At 28.8% G+C, this 16,118-nt stretch overlaps 1 protein-coding gene and 2 long non-coding RNA genes across 4 annotated transcripts in view; all 3 read left to right on the plus strand.

Annotated features, from left to right (window-relative positions):
* LOC100163278 (dynein heavy chain 7, axonemal) overlaps positions 1–9,082 on the plus strand; it is a 29,846-nt gene extending 20,764 nt beyond the window's left edge. Inside the window, 9 exon segments of the mRNA XM_029485925.1 lie at positions 1–45; positions 107–276; positions 1,624–1,775; positions 1,840–2,216; positions 2,288–2,454; positions 3,610–3,847; positions 4,168–4,319; positions 4,814–4,951; positions 8,291–9,082. Coding sequence (XP_029341785.1) covers positions 1–45; positions 107–276; positions 1,624–1,775; positions 1,840–2,216; positions 2,288–2,454; positions 3,610–3,847; positions 4,168–4,319; positions 4,814–4,951; positions 8,291–8,644 — 1,793 coding nt within the window. The 3' untranslated portion in view covers positions 8,645–9,082.
* A 484-nt stretch (positions 9,083–9,566) lies between these two features.
* On the plus strand, positions 9,567–10,698 carry LOC115033418. Of its 2 annotated transcripts, none has more exons than XR_003838762.1 (4): positions 9,567–9,724; positions 9,948–10,004; positions 10,086–10,221; positions 10,674–10,698. It is a non-coding gene; the product is annotated as an uncharacterized LOC115033418 (long non-coding RNA). The 2 variants fall into 2 exon arrangements; XR_003838763.1 differs by having other exon boundaries at positions 9,569–9,724; positions 10,107–10,221.
* A 1,916-nt stretch (positions 10,699–12,614) lies between these two features.
* LOC103307824 lies at positions 12,615–16,118 on the plus strand. Its single transcript, XR_510263.3, has 4 exons — positions 12,615–13,660; positions 13,728–14,105; positions 14,169–14,353; positions 14,968–16,118. It is a non-coding gene; the product is annotated as an uncharacterized LOC103307824 (long non-coding RNA).

Below are 16,118 nucleotides of genomic sequence, written 5' to 3' on the forward strand. Positions count from 1 at the left end.
GAGCAGACCCAACTGCAATGTTGTTAAAATTTTCAAGAAAAACTAGTATTTTTCTATACATAATAATATAATACATATTTTATAAGCTTGATACAATTTACTATAGTTTTCTTTCTTTTCACTTAGGGATTTTCTACCCGTTTATCGGCGTTATCATTAGGTCAAGGACAAGGGCCTATCGCCTCAAGACTTATCACTGAAGCTACAAGAATGGGTAACTGGGTATTGTTACAAAATTGTCATTTAGCTAAAAGTTGGATGTCACAACTTGAAATGGTAATTGTTTTAACTTATTTAATCAAATATAACTATAGTCTATGATCGACTATTATTTTCATTGAATTTAATTATTTAAAAAGCAAAATACATATTGAAAAAATAACAATTCACTGTTTTTACTTAAGTACTAGTTACTACTTCAATTTATACTTTATATATAGTTCATTATTAAGATCGATACCTATAAATATAAAAAGATTACTTTTGAGCAGTTATTTATTATTTTATGAAATATTATTATATAAGTTGCTTTTTTCATTTTATAATTTTAGATTCTAAGTAGAGTAATCAGTAATGAATGTGTTTATTTTACAATTCTGTGTGTGTTTTTTTCTGCCTGTCACACCTTTTTACTGTAAAAATAAAACGCTTCAATTTTTAACAAAATAGATTTTTGTTTTTTTTGTGTAACACAATACCAAATATGATTAAATATTTGAACTTTGTATCAATTTTTTATACTACCATTTTCTATACAACATAATATTTTAAAAATATATTGAATTTTTTTTGAGCCATATGAAGATTTTTTTTCGTTTTTCCTTATAAATATTAATAATACAAACTTTTGGTCGGTTTATTCTTAATAAGCTTGGAAATTCAAAACAAGTTTTCTCATACATTGTTATTATACCTATTAAAAAAAAATCAAAAATACATAAGCACGATTTTTTTATAAGCATTATTAAAGTTCAAACTTTGACAAAATTTGTCAAAATCACTAAATCGTATAAATAATTTCGTAATTCTAAAAATATATACAATAATTAATTTTTTAGCTCGGATTAAAAATTTAATACAAGGTTTCCCAGAAGTAGTTCATACCGTAACTATAAGTTCAATAAAAATAAAAATAATTCACCATGTTTTTAGAAAACTATTTTAGTTTTAAATTATACATATTATTATTTATTTATTAATAAAGTATGTTCAAAATTCAAATATATGTATTGGAAATTATTATATAACTAATATTAATTTAACCAGATTACCCAGGCGATGAAGTGCGAAGCGACTAGTTACCTCCCCCCCCCCCTCTATAGCATCCTCACTTAAATCTCATTTTTGAAAGAAACAATTAAGTCTTAGATAGTAAAATGGAGTAGTTAGGTTTAAATTTATATTAAAGACCTATTCTCGAATTAATGATCGTATCGTGAGAGACCCTAACATCAGTTTAATTCAAAAGCCTAAAAAAGCATCGATACTACCAGCAATCAATGGTTTGATAAATAAAACATCGGAAACTTATCATCTTGAATTAGAATTTGTTAACTTTTCAAATAAAATAAAAGATGAAATATATTTGAATGGATAAGTTTTAGCAGTTGTCTATTTTACTAGATATGCGAAAGCTTCAATGCTGAGCACACTCATCCCGAGTTTAGACTTTGGTTGACGTCATATCCCGTGGAGTACTTTCCTGTATCGATTTTACAAAATAGTATAAAAATTACAAATGAACCACCAAAAGGACTTCGAGCCAACCTTTACAGGTACTTATATTTTATTATATTGATTTAAGAAACATCATAATTGACTATCTACCTTTCGGTGTAGATCGTTTACAAGTGATCCGATTGTAAACGAAGAATTCTTTGAAGGCTGTAAACAAGGCAGTCATTTCAAAAAGATGCTTTTTGGGCTTTGTTTCTTCCATGCTCTGATACAAGAACGGCGTCATTTTGGTCCAATCGGATGGAATCGGCCATACGAATTCAACGAGACTGACCTCAGAATTAGCGTCGTTCAGTTACAAAACTTTCTGAATGAGTATTCAAAGATTCAATTTGAAGCTTTGCGTTATTTGACTGGTGAATGCAACTACGGTGGCCGTGTAACCGACGACTGGGATCGAAGGTGTCTAATTACGTTTCTAAACAAATTCTATACGCAAGAAATTGTCAAATATAAAAATTATAGATTTGATAAATCTGGTAAATTTAAGAATAATGGGTAATAGATATATTTCACGTGTCTCGTTCAACTCATTATCATACGTAATTAGGAACTTACTATTGCCCAAATTGGAAACAATACGATCAATTTGTGGATTATATTCAAGAGCTACCTTCAATCACTCGACCTAGCATATTTGGTATGAACGAGAATGCAGATCTCATTAAAGAACAACAAGAATCTGACATTCTTCTTAGTTCTGTGCTCAATACTCAGGTATGTACATTGTAGGTACATAGTACACCAATAGTATCCATAATGTTGTAATTCACGAACATTGAATACAGTGTCGCAACTACACCAATTTGGGCCCGTGTGTAAATAAAATGAATGGTCCCCCCTCACTCTTGAGAATTGAAAAATTAACCTATTGTGTATTGTACAATTAATTTTTCCAAATGTGAAAATATACTTTGGAATTTTGAGTTTTCACTCATACAAAATAAGGTTAACGAAACGCGTAAACACACTTACACTAAATTGGTCAAATTGAGCGTTCCTTCGCATGACGCACTTCAATCAATTGCAACCAAATTATTATTAATCTCGGTTATACGGGCCACAAAAGAAACGTTGATGTATGATAATGTTGTGTACAAAACAAAATCTATTGTTCAATTTTGTTCAATCATTAATAATTATTATTATAACAAAATGGTTATATTTTTTTTTCTATATATTTTTAAATTTGTATCATTGCCCCCCCCCCCCCCATTATGGGGTTGGGGCCCTGGGCCCGTGTGTTTGACACACGCAACACACCCGGTTATTGCGGCACTGATTGAAAATTGATCATACCATAAAAAATTATCAGAAAAATATTTTTCAAACCGTCATAATAACGGGTTGTTAATAAATTGGTATTAATATACTTCAATTTGAAATTGTACATAGTGATAGGTATAGGTTAAAAATTGTTGTTTTATTTTTATCTTTGTGTTATTTTAAATAAGTAGATAGTTACATAATAGTATAATAAACTATAGTTTATAACACATATTCAAAGTGGTGCAAATAAATATATCAAGCATTATCTCAGTCATAACAATTTTATTCTTTAATTGTATTTACTGATAAATTATAAGTTATAACATTTTAATGATATATATTTTTGTAAGAAAAATAAAACTATTTACTAACCTATACCTAATCCTTTAATATTATTTGCAGTTATGATTACCTATTGGGTTTTTCAATTGTTAAATCTATAAATTTATTTTAATATTCTATATTACTCTGATTCTGATTCAGAATATTGTTATGAAGATAATGACGTATACATTTCTCATATATTTAATCATTTATTATTATACACGATAATGATTATACTATTATAGTTTATTATATTTGTTAAACGCATATAAAATATAGAATATGGAAAGTTCAAAGGAAGGAAAAGGGGTATCGTCCGAAGAACTTATCATTATATTTGCTGTAGATGTTCTAAATAAACTTCCGCTTCCTTTTGACACAGTTCTTGCATTAGAAAAATACCCTACTACATACAATCAGTCTATGAACACAGTTTTGGTTCAAGAAATGGGACGGTTCAATAATCTTTTGAACGTAATAACATCAAGTCTAATTAATGTCCAAAAAGCTATCAAAGGTATGTCATGGCGTGATTAAATAAAAGTGTATAACAAATTATTGGTACCTACTGAAAATATTTAAATATTAAATTGTTATTGTATATTCTAATGATCTGTTGATCATGACTTATGACATTCACTAAACCATAATGTTTATATACCTACGTAGTCTTCTTTATTAAACAAGATAAAATATAATAATCTTATCTGCTTGTATCAATAATGCTGTGAACACACTATACGCATAAAAAATTAGTTTTTGAAACAACACAAAATACAATCAACGTTTTGACCCTAAACTACATGAATAATTATGTGTGTGTAATTTTGTTATTAGGTCTAATATTAATATCTAATGAACTGGAAGAACTTTGTCAGAGTATCATAAATGGAAAAATTCCGACAGCTTGGGCAAGAAATTCCTATCCGTCCTTAAAACCACTGGGGAGTTATGTGAAAGATTTCTTACAGAGAATGGCGTTTTTGCAAGTTAGATTATTAACTTTCATATCATATAAATCTGATTTCTTATAATCTTATCAATAAATCAGTCGTCAACCAATTATGTAAAATAGTAAATTTAAAACAAAGAAAAATATCTCCGACCAATCTAAAATATTACTTATGTCTAATAACAATAATCTACGTTAGAAAATTTTAAAATATTATAATTTAATATAATTAAACCTACACATGGGGTATAACTTTAAACCAATAACGGTAACAATTATTAATTTATCTCTGCACGACTTATATTTCATAAAATCTGAATAGAATAGGTATTAGGTACATACCTAATCACTCAGGCTTTTACGTACCTATTATAATTTATAAGTTCTGTGTTTAAATTTCTAATACTTAATTTACAGCCCCTATCTAAAGAATAGTACATGAAACAATTTTAAAATATGAATAATAAATAACACATTATAGTTATTACTTGTTCATATTGGTAATAATAAATTATTCATTGTAATATTTAGAAATGGTACGATAACGATGCTCCAAAATTGTTCTGGTTGTCTGGATTTTATTTCACGCAAGCTTTTTTGACTGGAACGCAACAGAACTTTGCCAGAAAGTATAAGATACCGATTGATTTACTAACATTTGATTATAAAGTATGTCATCTTATTATTCTACATTACATTCTAGATAATTGTAGTAGATTACAAATACTAAAATGAAAATGGCGAAAGTAACAATTATTATAGAAAGAGAAAAGGGTAGGGAGATAAAGTGAAAATCTATACGTAATAATATTATTGTATTTACTAACATTTGATTATAAAGTATGTCATCTTATTATTCTACATTACATTCTAGATAATTGTAGTAGATTACAAATACTAAAATGAAAATGGCGAAAGTAACAATTATTATAGAAAGAGAAAAGGGTAGGGAGATAAAGTGAAAATCTATACGTAATAATATTAGGTATATGAACAGGGAGGTCGATGACCGATTTAAATATGGTCTTTCTAAGAGTGAGGTGCCACAACGAACCCTGCTACTATAGTAGTACACGTGTTAAACGGTATATTAAATTATTAATATTTGTTTACGTAATAAGATATTATAGTATATTATAGATGTGCATATTATGTATTTACGCGTTCTGGTTTGATTTATCGTTGATTGGTGATTTTATTTAGTTGAAAGGGTATGTATAATTCTACTAATTTATTATATTTCGTATCTTACAATAACATATATATATATATAAATATATTATGAAGTATTATGATTAATTTGCCTGAGTATGTAGTTGTATTCGTGGATACGGGGCATAGAGTAATACTTTATGAAACGGGGTTGAGTTCGATGCTCGAAGTTACTGCGGCGTATATGCCTATATATTCCGTATTTTGATTTGTATAATATTTAACAAAGTATAAAGAAATAAGAGATATTTTTCTGCTGAGCTTTATGTATGATATTGATGTGATTCAAACACTAATATCATATGAATTTGTTATCCATAATTTAGATTATGTCGTAATATATTAATATTCGTAATATTTTCAAAAATTAAGATTAAATTCGTAGCAACAGTACATATATAGTCAATTCGCCAACCGAATGTTATTTAAGTTAATGAACATTTATTATTATACTTATAAGTTATATTTTAAGTAGACAACTGCATAACTGTGTAATTATAATACTATTACTGGCCTATGATACGATGATAGTCCCAGAATCTTATATTATTATAAAGAGTAAATAGATAGATGAATAAATAATTAACAGGGTGAATTTGTTCGATAAATAATTAATTTAGACAGTCATGCCGAATGCTGAAATAACTCAATATACACACATATTACATATATAAACGCACTCGATTTGAATGCGAAGAATATTGTCGAAGTGCTTACTGACGTGAACGTTGTGCATCGGACAGTCTTGACGTCTTGTAAAGTATTCGTATCTATAGGTACTGGTGTACAATATGCATATATATTATATATCATACAATTTAAAAAAAACACTTGTATTTGTATTCAAATACTTTGTAAGTATTCGTAAAATACATTTTTATAATAGTATTTTAAAAGTATTTTTAATACTTTTTTATTCGAATACTAATATAAAGTATCTTAATACTTTTTCAAAAGTATTTTTTACAAAATTGGTATCGGACCCTCTTGTGTGGAAGACAGGCTGCTCTGGCTGATGTAGCAAGCTGTGTCGATTTTGTCATATCCTTATTATATAGAACGATTTTTGTGTAATCCCTTCCTTGTCGATGTGTATCGATTGAACGTAACGTTAAAGTATTAATGTGTTCATGATTTTATTTTGTGCGGTTTTACAAAAATGCCGCTGTGTTTAATTTATTGTGTTCTTTTTACTGAACGTCTGATCGGATAGGTCTTGAAGTACCTATACCTAATATATTAATATTTTATATGAGTTACACTGCGTTCATGATTTTATACTGTGAGTGTCGTCTGGCGCCGTTGATAATTTATTGATTGTGTTGTTTTTACTAAACGTCTGATCAGAGAGGTAGGTACCTATTCAATATTATATCATATTATGTGTTGCATATGTCGCTGTGTGTGTAAATGTGTAATGTGTATAAGGAATGCGTATAGATATATGCTTAAAGCGTATGTATATGTAATATGTATATTGGGTCACCCCACACTCCATAGGCGGACCGTCACTAACGGTGACATAACTGTCATAACTGTCAACGTGTAGTCTTTTTTCTGCATAAGTGTAGTAAATTCGAAGAGCTTTTAAAAAAATAAAGCTATGTATGGGAGTATGCAGTGGCGTATATAGGGGGGAGGCCCCCTAGGCCAGGGCCAATAGTGAAATTGCAGGTTCAATTAAAGCATTGCATGTATATTTACACTGTTTACAGTTTTTCACCATGATTAAGTTAGCCGGTTGATTAAAATCGTTTTTGAGGAATCAACAAGAAAATATTATTTTATCATTTCTTGCTTTGATGACTTATTGACTTTGATGTTAAATTCATAGTAAGATAACAGTAAAATATATAAATGACACTGTCCATATTTTTAAAAAAAAGAACCAAAAAATTAATTTTACATAGTAATTATAAAATTGAATTGCGCAATTTTTATTTGTACTGTATATAATGTCATAATTATAATCACTCCCACCAGCTCCCTAAAAATGTATAATTATGGCTATGTTAGTCGTGCTATACTTGTCTAGTGATAACGATAAATTAGCCCATAGTGAATATAATTCATATATACGCCACTGGGAGTATGGGACACACTAACAAAAATAAATTGGAACCTATAAATCTATAAATAATAATATATCTAACTAGTAATATTTTATTTTTTAAAAACCATAAATATTTTTATAAGTAAATTATTTTTCTTACGATGTTTATAAGATTTAATTAAACATTTTGTACTGAATAATAAGCTAATTTGAAAACATTTAGTACCTATCAAAAAAAATAACATGTTCACCAAAAAATTATTGGAAAATAGATTATCAATAAATTTATGATTAGAAACAAATATATTCATTACAGTGAAAAAGTAGAAATACCGTTATAAGAAAGCCACAATAATTACAAAATACATCAAGGAGGTGCCTATTTTATCTATGATTATCTGACAAATCAGAGTTCAAAATGTATTGATAATATATTATTTTGTATTGGGCGTCATATTTTATATATATATATAACGTTGATCAGTACAGTAGGGGAAATGAAGACTGTTTGCAATTGTGTGCTACAGTCTTCAGTAAACGGAAAATATGCCAGATATATAATTATATAGTTATGGAAAAAAAACCTATGCTCAACTTCCGAGGGGTGAGAATCGCATCCACATATTGCCTCCTGCCCTCCTCCCACGAATAATAGCTGATCCAACACAATAACCACGTTACATTAAAAATAGATGCAAATGGATAGCGAATAATGATAAAAACACATTATTAAACTGCCGCAGATATTAAAGAAATCCGCGGCGACGGACGTCGAACCCGTTGACGGCGTTTACGTGTACGGTCTGTACTTGGATGGGGCACGGTGGAGCGACCGGAATGCCGTGTTGAAAGAATCAAAACCGAAACAACTGTTCTGCGCCATGCCGTTGATCCACTTGCTGCCTGCGATGAGGTCGGTGGCGCCACCCGGCACAGTATACCTGTGTCCGATGTACAAGACGGCCGAGCGGAGGGGCACGTTGTCCACCACCGGACATTCCACAAACTTCGTGATCGCCATGTCAGTGCCCACCGACAGACCACCTGAACACTGGACCATGAGGGGCGTCGCTCTCCTCTGTCAGTTGTCCCAGTGACCCAGTATTGCTGACGCGAACGAATTCACTGCACACAACCACACGAATGACGCCGCTCGGGAACACAATAGTTGTATTACGATAATATGTCGTATTAATACCTAATATTTTGATAACAGTGTAATATTATTATGTTTCCATTCCGTACAACTGCGTTATGTTTTAGATTCTCAGTCTTACACTCTTTTTTTTAACCTAAATATGTTTTTCTGGTTAGTTTATTATGACTACAACTTTTTTTTCTGACCGATTCCACGAAGCCCGATTTTATAACGCTTCGTTAATTTAACTTTTGTTAAATTTTCTAGACACGGTCTTTTAAGACGGAGGTTACCCCCCCCCCCCCCTCCTCACGAAACTAAAATCTACGTGGGTAGAATTATTATTATTATTAACAATAATTAAACTGTCAGGAATCCCGACTCAGGATTACTACAAACCCACCCCCCTTCCCGCCGAAATCAAATCCTTTATACGTAGCTTACTATAGTTACTACTATCTACTATGAACGTCTCACTGTCATATACCTAGTCTCTGTAGGTATTCATTTGTATACATAGATATATACAACAACTAGATAGCCGTATGTATACTACAGTTGTGACCAATGTTGAAATCGGCCGCCATTTATAAAGCAGGCAATGTTTACATTTATTTTACATTGATTTATATACATATATATTTACCTATACTGTGATAATATTATTCTGTAAATATTGCCTGCTTTGTAAATGACGGCCGACTTCGATGACAAGAAGAAGACGGCTATCTAGTTGTTGTATAAATCTATGTTTGTATATGATTACCTATACATATTTTATACAATTGGTACTTCCGAACATAAATGAGGAATAGACCATGGGAATTGGCGAAGTAAATGTGTGTAACCAACTTACGTGCTAAGGTCTCAAAAAACAATCAGCTGACCACCGACTTGATGATTTCCTTTTGGATTACATAATCCATGAACAACTGTTATCACTTATTGATGAATGATAACAACTGTCAATTACAGAATCTTAGATAAATAAAGTACAGAACTCGGAACTTTCTGCGGTGTCGGCGTGCGCTATACAATGGTAGGTAATTGGTAAATCGAACATTTCATAATATCCATTTTGGGCATTTCGACTCGGAATTCTTGAATAATTGAAAATTGATAAATAATAATTCACGGACATAATTATAATTTATATAATTTCAGATTTTTTTTATTTTCTGCTTGAAAGTTGAATTGTGTTTGTGTTATAATTTATGTTCTATAGGTAGATACAATTATTTAACAATGGTTAATTTTTGCAGTGCTTTTAATTACTCCGGTATAAGTGATGTCAAAAATTATTAATAGGTATATCAAAAGTTAGTATTAATGTTAATTGTGGTTGATTATTTCATTATTATAATTTTATTTATTGTAATAGGTATTCATTTTAATTATAGGTACAAATGTACATGTTTCAGATGGCACAAAAAGTATGTTTTGTTGAAACAAAACTAACTGGTGAAGAGTTGATTAAGGCAATTACACTGAGAAAAGAAAACACTGAAACAAAAACTCATAAGAAGAGATAATCGAGTAAGTAATATGGGAGAAATGTTACATTTATTAAGAAAAAATAATTTAATTGAAGAAATAAATTGTGGAAGATGTTTTTAAAAAACAATTTAATTCTTAACTACCGTTCATATTATTTAAAAATAAAATCGCAAATGTTAAAATAAATCAATCCACTAATTGATTAGTAGAGAAAAATGTATGTCTATTTAAAAAATCTAATATTTTGGACTTTAGGCATTTTTCAAAAATTTTAGATAGTATTAATGATAGCGAAATATGTCTATAATTCCCACAATATTGAGTATCGCCAGAATTGTATGGAGGTATTACAATGCATTTTTTAAATGAGTTTGGGTAAACACCAGTTGAGATTATTTGATTGAATATATATTGAATAAGACCAATAATATTGTTAATTATATTTTTTACTATAGTATTTGTTATTCCATAATCAAAGAATGTATTTTTAGGTTTAATCAATGAAATATAAATCCGAAAAAAAAATCCGACATATAAATGAAAATTGTGATACAACATGAATGTTATTATATACTAAATTATGCTATGAATTGTAATGAAGAAAAAGAAGAAGAGCCAAAAAATAATGCTCCAGAAATTGATGATGAAGGATATTGTATTCAGCCATCAGGACAATGGACTCTTGATAAAGAAGAAACATTTGCTTCCTCTTCTGATTCAGGTTTTTAATTTTTACTTATTATAATTCAAAACCAAGTGCATTTATTATGAATGACTTTATAGATGAAGAGAGAGATACAAGACTACATGAGATAAAACCATTAAGCAATGGGGTAGGCCCAATCAGTGCAAGTGTTGATGAATTTAGAGCTACTGTTGAAAACATAATTATTACCATGAGGAACACATACTTTAAAGGTCACTAGACAAAAAATTTGTCAAATTTTTCTTAAAATTATAATAATAAATTAAAATAGTTAAAATAATTAAAAAAAAATTATATTGTAATAAAATTTAAAATTGTTTTGATCTAGGTGACTTGTTTTTTTTTTATGTTGGAGATGCTCAATAGTCCACTCCAAAACAAGGACCTTCATCAACCAGTCCTCCGGTGTGTTATATTTTTATTCCTGATCCTTCACGGCATGAGGTAATTATAAAATTATTTAAATAACATTAATGTGATGAATATTCGACATTTTACTAAGATTTACTTTAAAATTTTAACCTAAAGGCTTAAAAGTTATAACATTCTATTTAGGACCATCACCGCTTCCCACAAGCTATTTCACTGGAGTTCAACTATTGCAATACACGCCCTAAGAAATGTTGTTGACTTGGCTTATACAATGGCTGCAGACTTTCATTGGTTCTTCTTTGAAATCTTTTTAAATCAATATTGTATACCTAACCATTTTTTTTCGGTATTTTCCCCTCAAAATTTCTGTAATTTGTTTTAATTTCCTTTAGTGCTAGATCATGTCTCTCATGTGTACGTCACTATAGACTTCATTTACATACAGTAAAAGCTCTCCTTTGTACTTTTTTATAATTTTAGATAGTAACTTGAAGAAGACTTCTCTTTCATCGTGAAGTAACATCTGTTTGCATCTCATTCTTCATTTGCATTTCTTTCTCATCTTGATATCATTCGCAAATATAATTTTTTTCATTAATGTTAACTCCCAGTACTTGAAGTCCTCTACTAGCTCGAATGTAAACGCTTTGGTGCAGAGAGTACCGTTCATCGTTGTGTTTCTAATCATTATTAATTTTGTCTTGTTTTTGTTAACATGTAGTACCTAGTACCATATTGCTTATGGATAATATTAGCTTTCTTGCACTTTCCTCAGGATTCCCCTAGTAGAATTATATCATCTGCATAAGCGATTAAAGTATAGGGTCATATTAATTCCATTTCGTTGAGGTCTGGTATGTATCTAACCACTTCTTCTAGGGTTAGTTTAAACTAGGACTGGGACACTGGGACCAACACAGGCTAGTTTTACATTTAAATAATGTGGATAATTCTCCTAAAAACATATTTTACAGTAGGTTTGTTCATTAAACATCTAAATAATTAGTCTCACTAGAAGTTTATTGGGTATGTCAATTTTTTTTTAGACCTATCCACAGTTGCTTGCACCTGTTTCTATCATATTATGTTTGTTTGAAGGCCAGAAACAGCATATGGTGGAGATATTTATTGTATTTAGTATGCACAATTAAAAATATATAACTACAGTTAATTGTCTATGAAAAATGTTTTTACATTTAAATATAACACTTTCAATATTTTTAGAAAAAGAGTAAGGATTTAAATATTTATAAAGCTACTATACTTGATAAATATTTTTAATGTTCTTTAAATGTATATATTGTATAAAAATGATACATTTCTAATCGGTTAAAATAAATGTTTGGTTCACAGAACAATGGACCCCGTAATCAACTTTCTCCAATAAGTATTGAAGAACAGACAGTGTGCCAAGTCTTGATTTTCGATCTTCTGGAGTCTTAGAATCTAGAGATTCATCTCTATTAACTATTGGATTATGTGATTCTATTCCACTGGCTGTTGCTTTTCATGAAATAATCTATGCATATTTCAAAGGATTAAATGATTCAACGTATTGTTATAAATGTTTTGAAACATCAAAAACCATCTATAACGTTTCATTAAAAAAAAAAAAAAATATTAAATAAAAATAAAAATCTTTTATCGTTATAAAGTTGTGTTATATCATACATATTGTATTGTGTTAAGTAAACCAAGAATATCACGTACTCAATACTGTTAATTATTTATTTAATAAAACATATTTAAACAGATATAGAATTGTAACCTAATATCTTTATAAACATTCTTTCTAAGTAAATCATTACAGGATTGAGTAGGTATCTTCTTTTTTTGTGTGGTTTTGCAACTGAGGTGTGAACCATGATAATATTACTTTCACCTTAGCTGCATCGTTTATTGTACAATAATTACCAGAAAATTAAATTCAACGTAATCCATGATTATGGAATTTGGGGGGGGATGCCAAAAGAAAAAAATGTTGTCAATGTAAAACAATTAAATGCTCTATTTAACCTCTTCGGCAATTTTCAACTGATGATTTGTAAAAATAATGGCTGTAACATATTTGGGCATAAAACAATATTTTAGCATGGAAATTGGGAGACACACTATTGGGTACAATTTTTTTCAGTCATCACTAAAAATGAATACAATGTTTGGGTACATCGTGTTTTTAAAATAATACCATGGTTTTTAAGATGTGTGAATTAGATTATTATTAAATGTTACTTTAGATGTCAAGTAAAAATGTTTGGAGATGTGATGGTATTATTTCCTGCAGGTATTCCAAATATTTTAGCAAATAATCTGAATCGAACAAAATTAACATTTTGATTGAAGAAACACATTATCTACATTAGTGGAAAATATTCTTCCGAACTAACAATTAGTCTTAACGTAAGGAAAAATTGTGGCATTAAATATAAAAAATAAAAATGTTTTTAATATATTTTTTTTTTTTCAGCGATAATTTATTTACATCTACTGATTTAACTGTTTATGAGTTCAATATGCCTGCTCTAACTTTGTTATTACGTAAACTATTTGAGCAAAATCCTGTTGCATCGTACATTCTTAAATATAAAGTTAGTTATAATAATGTCATGATAATTTTCTAATTTTTTGTTGTATGTTTTAGGTGAAATTGCTCAATACTGCATCCGCTTCATGTTCGCTCCAATTAGTTTCACTTTAAAAATGCAACAATACTTATACGGACTTTAAAATTGGCTAGAAGTTTAATAGTCACTCCATGAGTGTTCATTTACCTTTACTGAATGTTACTGTTTCTGCTAATTTGAATTCAGCAATACGTAATATGCAGTCTGCCGACTGCCCAATGGTAATTTTGATCTACCACAATTTTGTTAAATCAATAATTTTATAGATTGTTTTAAATGTAAAGCATCAGATACAAAAGCAGTAAGTTTGCAGAACTCGCTCAATATTCTGAAAGATTTGAGGTTGACAGCTTATGCCCAATATCAACTATAGTAACTCAATTCAACAGTACTACATTATTTGGACTAGAATTTGAGCTAGCAAGTAGTGGTTATAGAGTGTTATTAATCAAAAGATGTTTCGTTGCTGGTAAATTTTCATTATTAATTATTCTATTTACATGATAAATATTATATCGTCATTGAATAAATTATCTCATGAAACTTTTTAATATTATACATGTATATTAATTAAAGTATCTATCAGAATAAATATTGATTTAAATATTTGCTAACTTTTTTTTTTTTTTTTTACTGAGTTCCTTATACTTTATCTTACATGTGCACATATTGCATTGTAAGCACCTGTAACTATTAGTTTAATTTCTTTTTAGTGTTCCGTACAGTAAAACGGGACCCTATTACTAAGGCTCCGCTGTCTATCCGTCCGTCCGTCTGTCACCAGGCTGTATCTCATGAACCATGAAAGTTAGAAAGTTGAAATTTTCACAGTTTATGTATTTCTGTTGCCACTATAACAACAAATACTAAAAGTTCTGGAATATGTAATATAAGCAGTGTTGCCGGCATGTTTATAGCTGATGATGGTACGGAACCCTTCATGCGCGAGTCCGACTTGCACTTGGCCGGGTTTTTTTCTTTTACTAAAAGTTGTCATTGATACTGATATTTTTTACTCAAAAATAATCACATAATTTTTTTTTTAAATTTGTTACACTAATTTAAAATTATTAACTTTTTCAGGTAAATATGTATGTGATATATACCAGATACAAAAAGCTCTACCCAACATTCCACGTTGTCATCAGATTGTTAATTATCAGCTTTTTTTTTTTTTATGTTTCCATTTATATTTTTTTTTTTATTTAAACTAGAGTATTATAATATCAACATCTTTTTTGTGGACTATGTTTTTCTTCATTATTTTAGTTTACATTAATTATTTTGATAAAATAATTAACACTTTAAATTAACTTCAGCTTTTAAATATCATTTGATTTTGCCTTAATGCGAAATTATAAAAACTATTAGTAATTATTATGTTATTAAATAAAACTGTCTGCTAGTAGTTTTACTGTATCATCTACCATTTTAAGATTAAACATTTTTTAAAAAAAACCAATGTAATAAGAATGATTTTTAGTATTTATATAAATGTATTATATAAAACTATATAATATTGTTTTAATTTTAACAAATATTTCTCTCTGACAAAGAAGGCATTTTATTACTCAGCATTAGTCAGTAGAAACATATCTTCTAACTAACCATGAATAAGCAAAGTAGTTTAATTTAAAACTAATTGTTTTTTTTAGTTTATTCGTGTATATCCAAAAAATCTTGCTTATACATACATTTTCAAAATAAATTAATATTTATAAAATAGTATGATGTACATTTATGAATTATACTAATTATATTATATTATTCCCTATAAAATGAGCAATAATCGACATTTTCTTCTTGTTGACTATTTTATTTGTAAACCAAAACAAAATACGATAGATCTGATTGTAAAATCTCTTTTTATTATTATATAATTATAATTATTTTTATTTTTGTGATGAAGTTATCAATATTAAGACTCTGTCTATGCTTCCTTGTTAAACTAGTTAGTTTTTGGTAACAATATTGTGTGTTATCGTTTATTGGACTTTTGATCATAATGTGTACTTACAGGTAATACTTTTTCAGACACCTGTAATAGGTCAACTGTATTTTGAATTTGTTAATTTGGACCAATGTATTATGTAGAATGTAGATGTATCTCAAAGATATTACATTGACAGTTTAACTTGTAAAAATCAAAATTTTAATTTAAAAGTAATTTGTTTGTTGGTATTCTGATTTCTGAATACAATAGTGTTATATAAGATAATTTTAACTCAAAAATA

This window comes from Acyrthosiphon pisum, chromosome X (genome assembly GCF_005508785.2).
Source record: "Acyrthosiphon pisum isolate AL4f chromosome X, pea_aphid_22Mar2018_4r6ur, whole genome shotgun sequence".
Lineage (NCBI taxonomy): Eukaryota > Metazoa > Arthropoda > Insecta > Hemiptera > Aphididae > Acyrthosiphon > Acyrthosiphon pisum.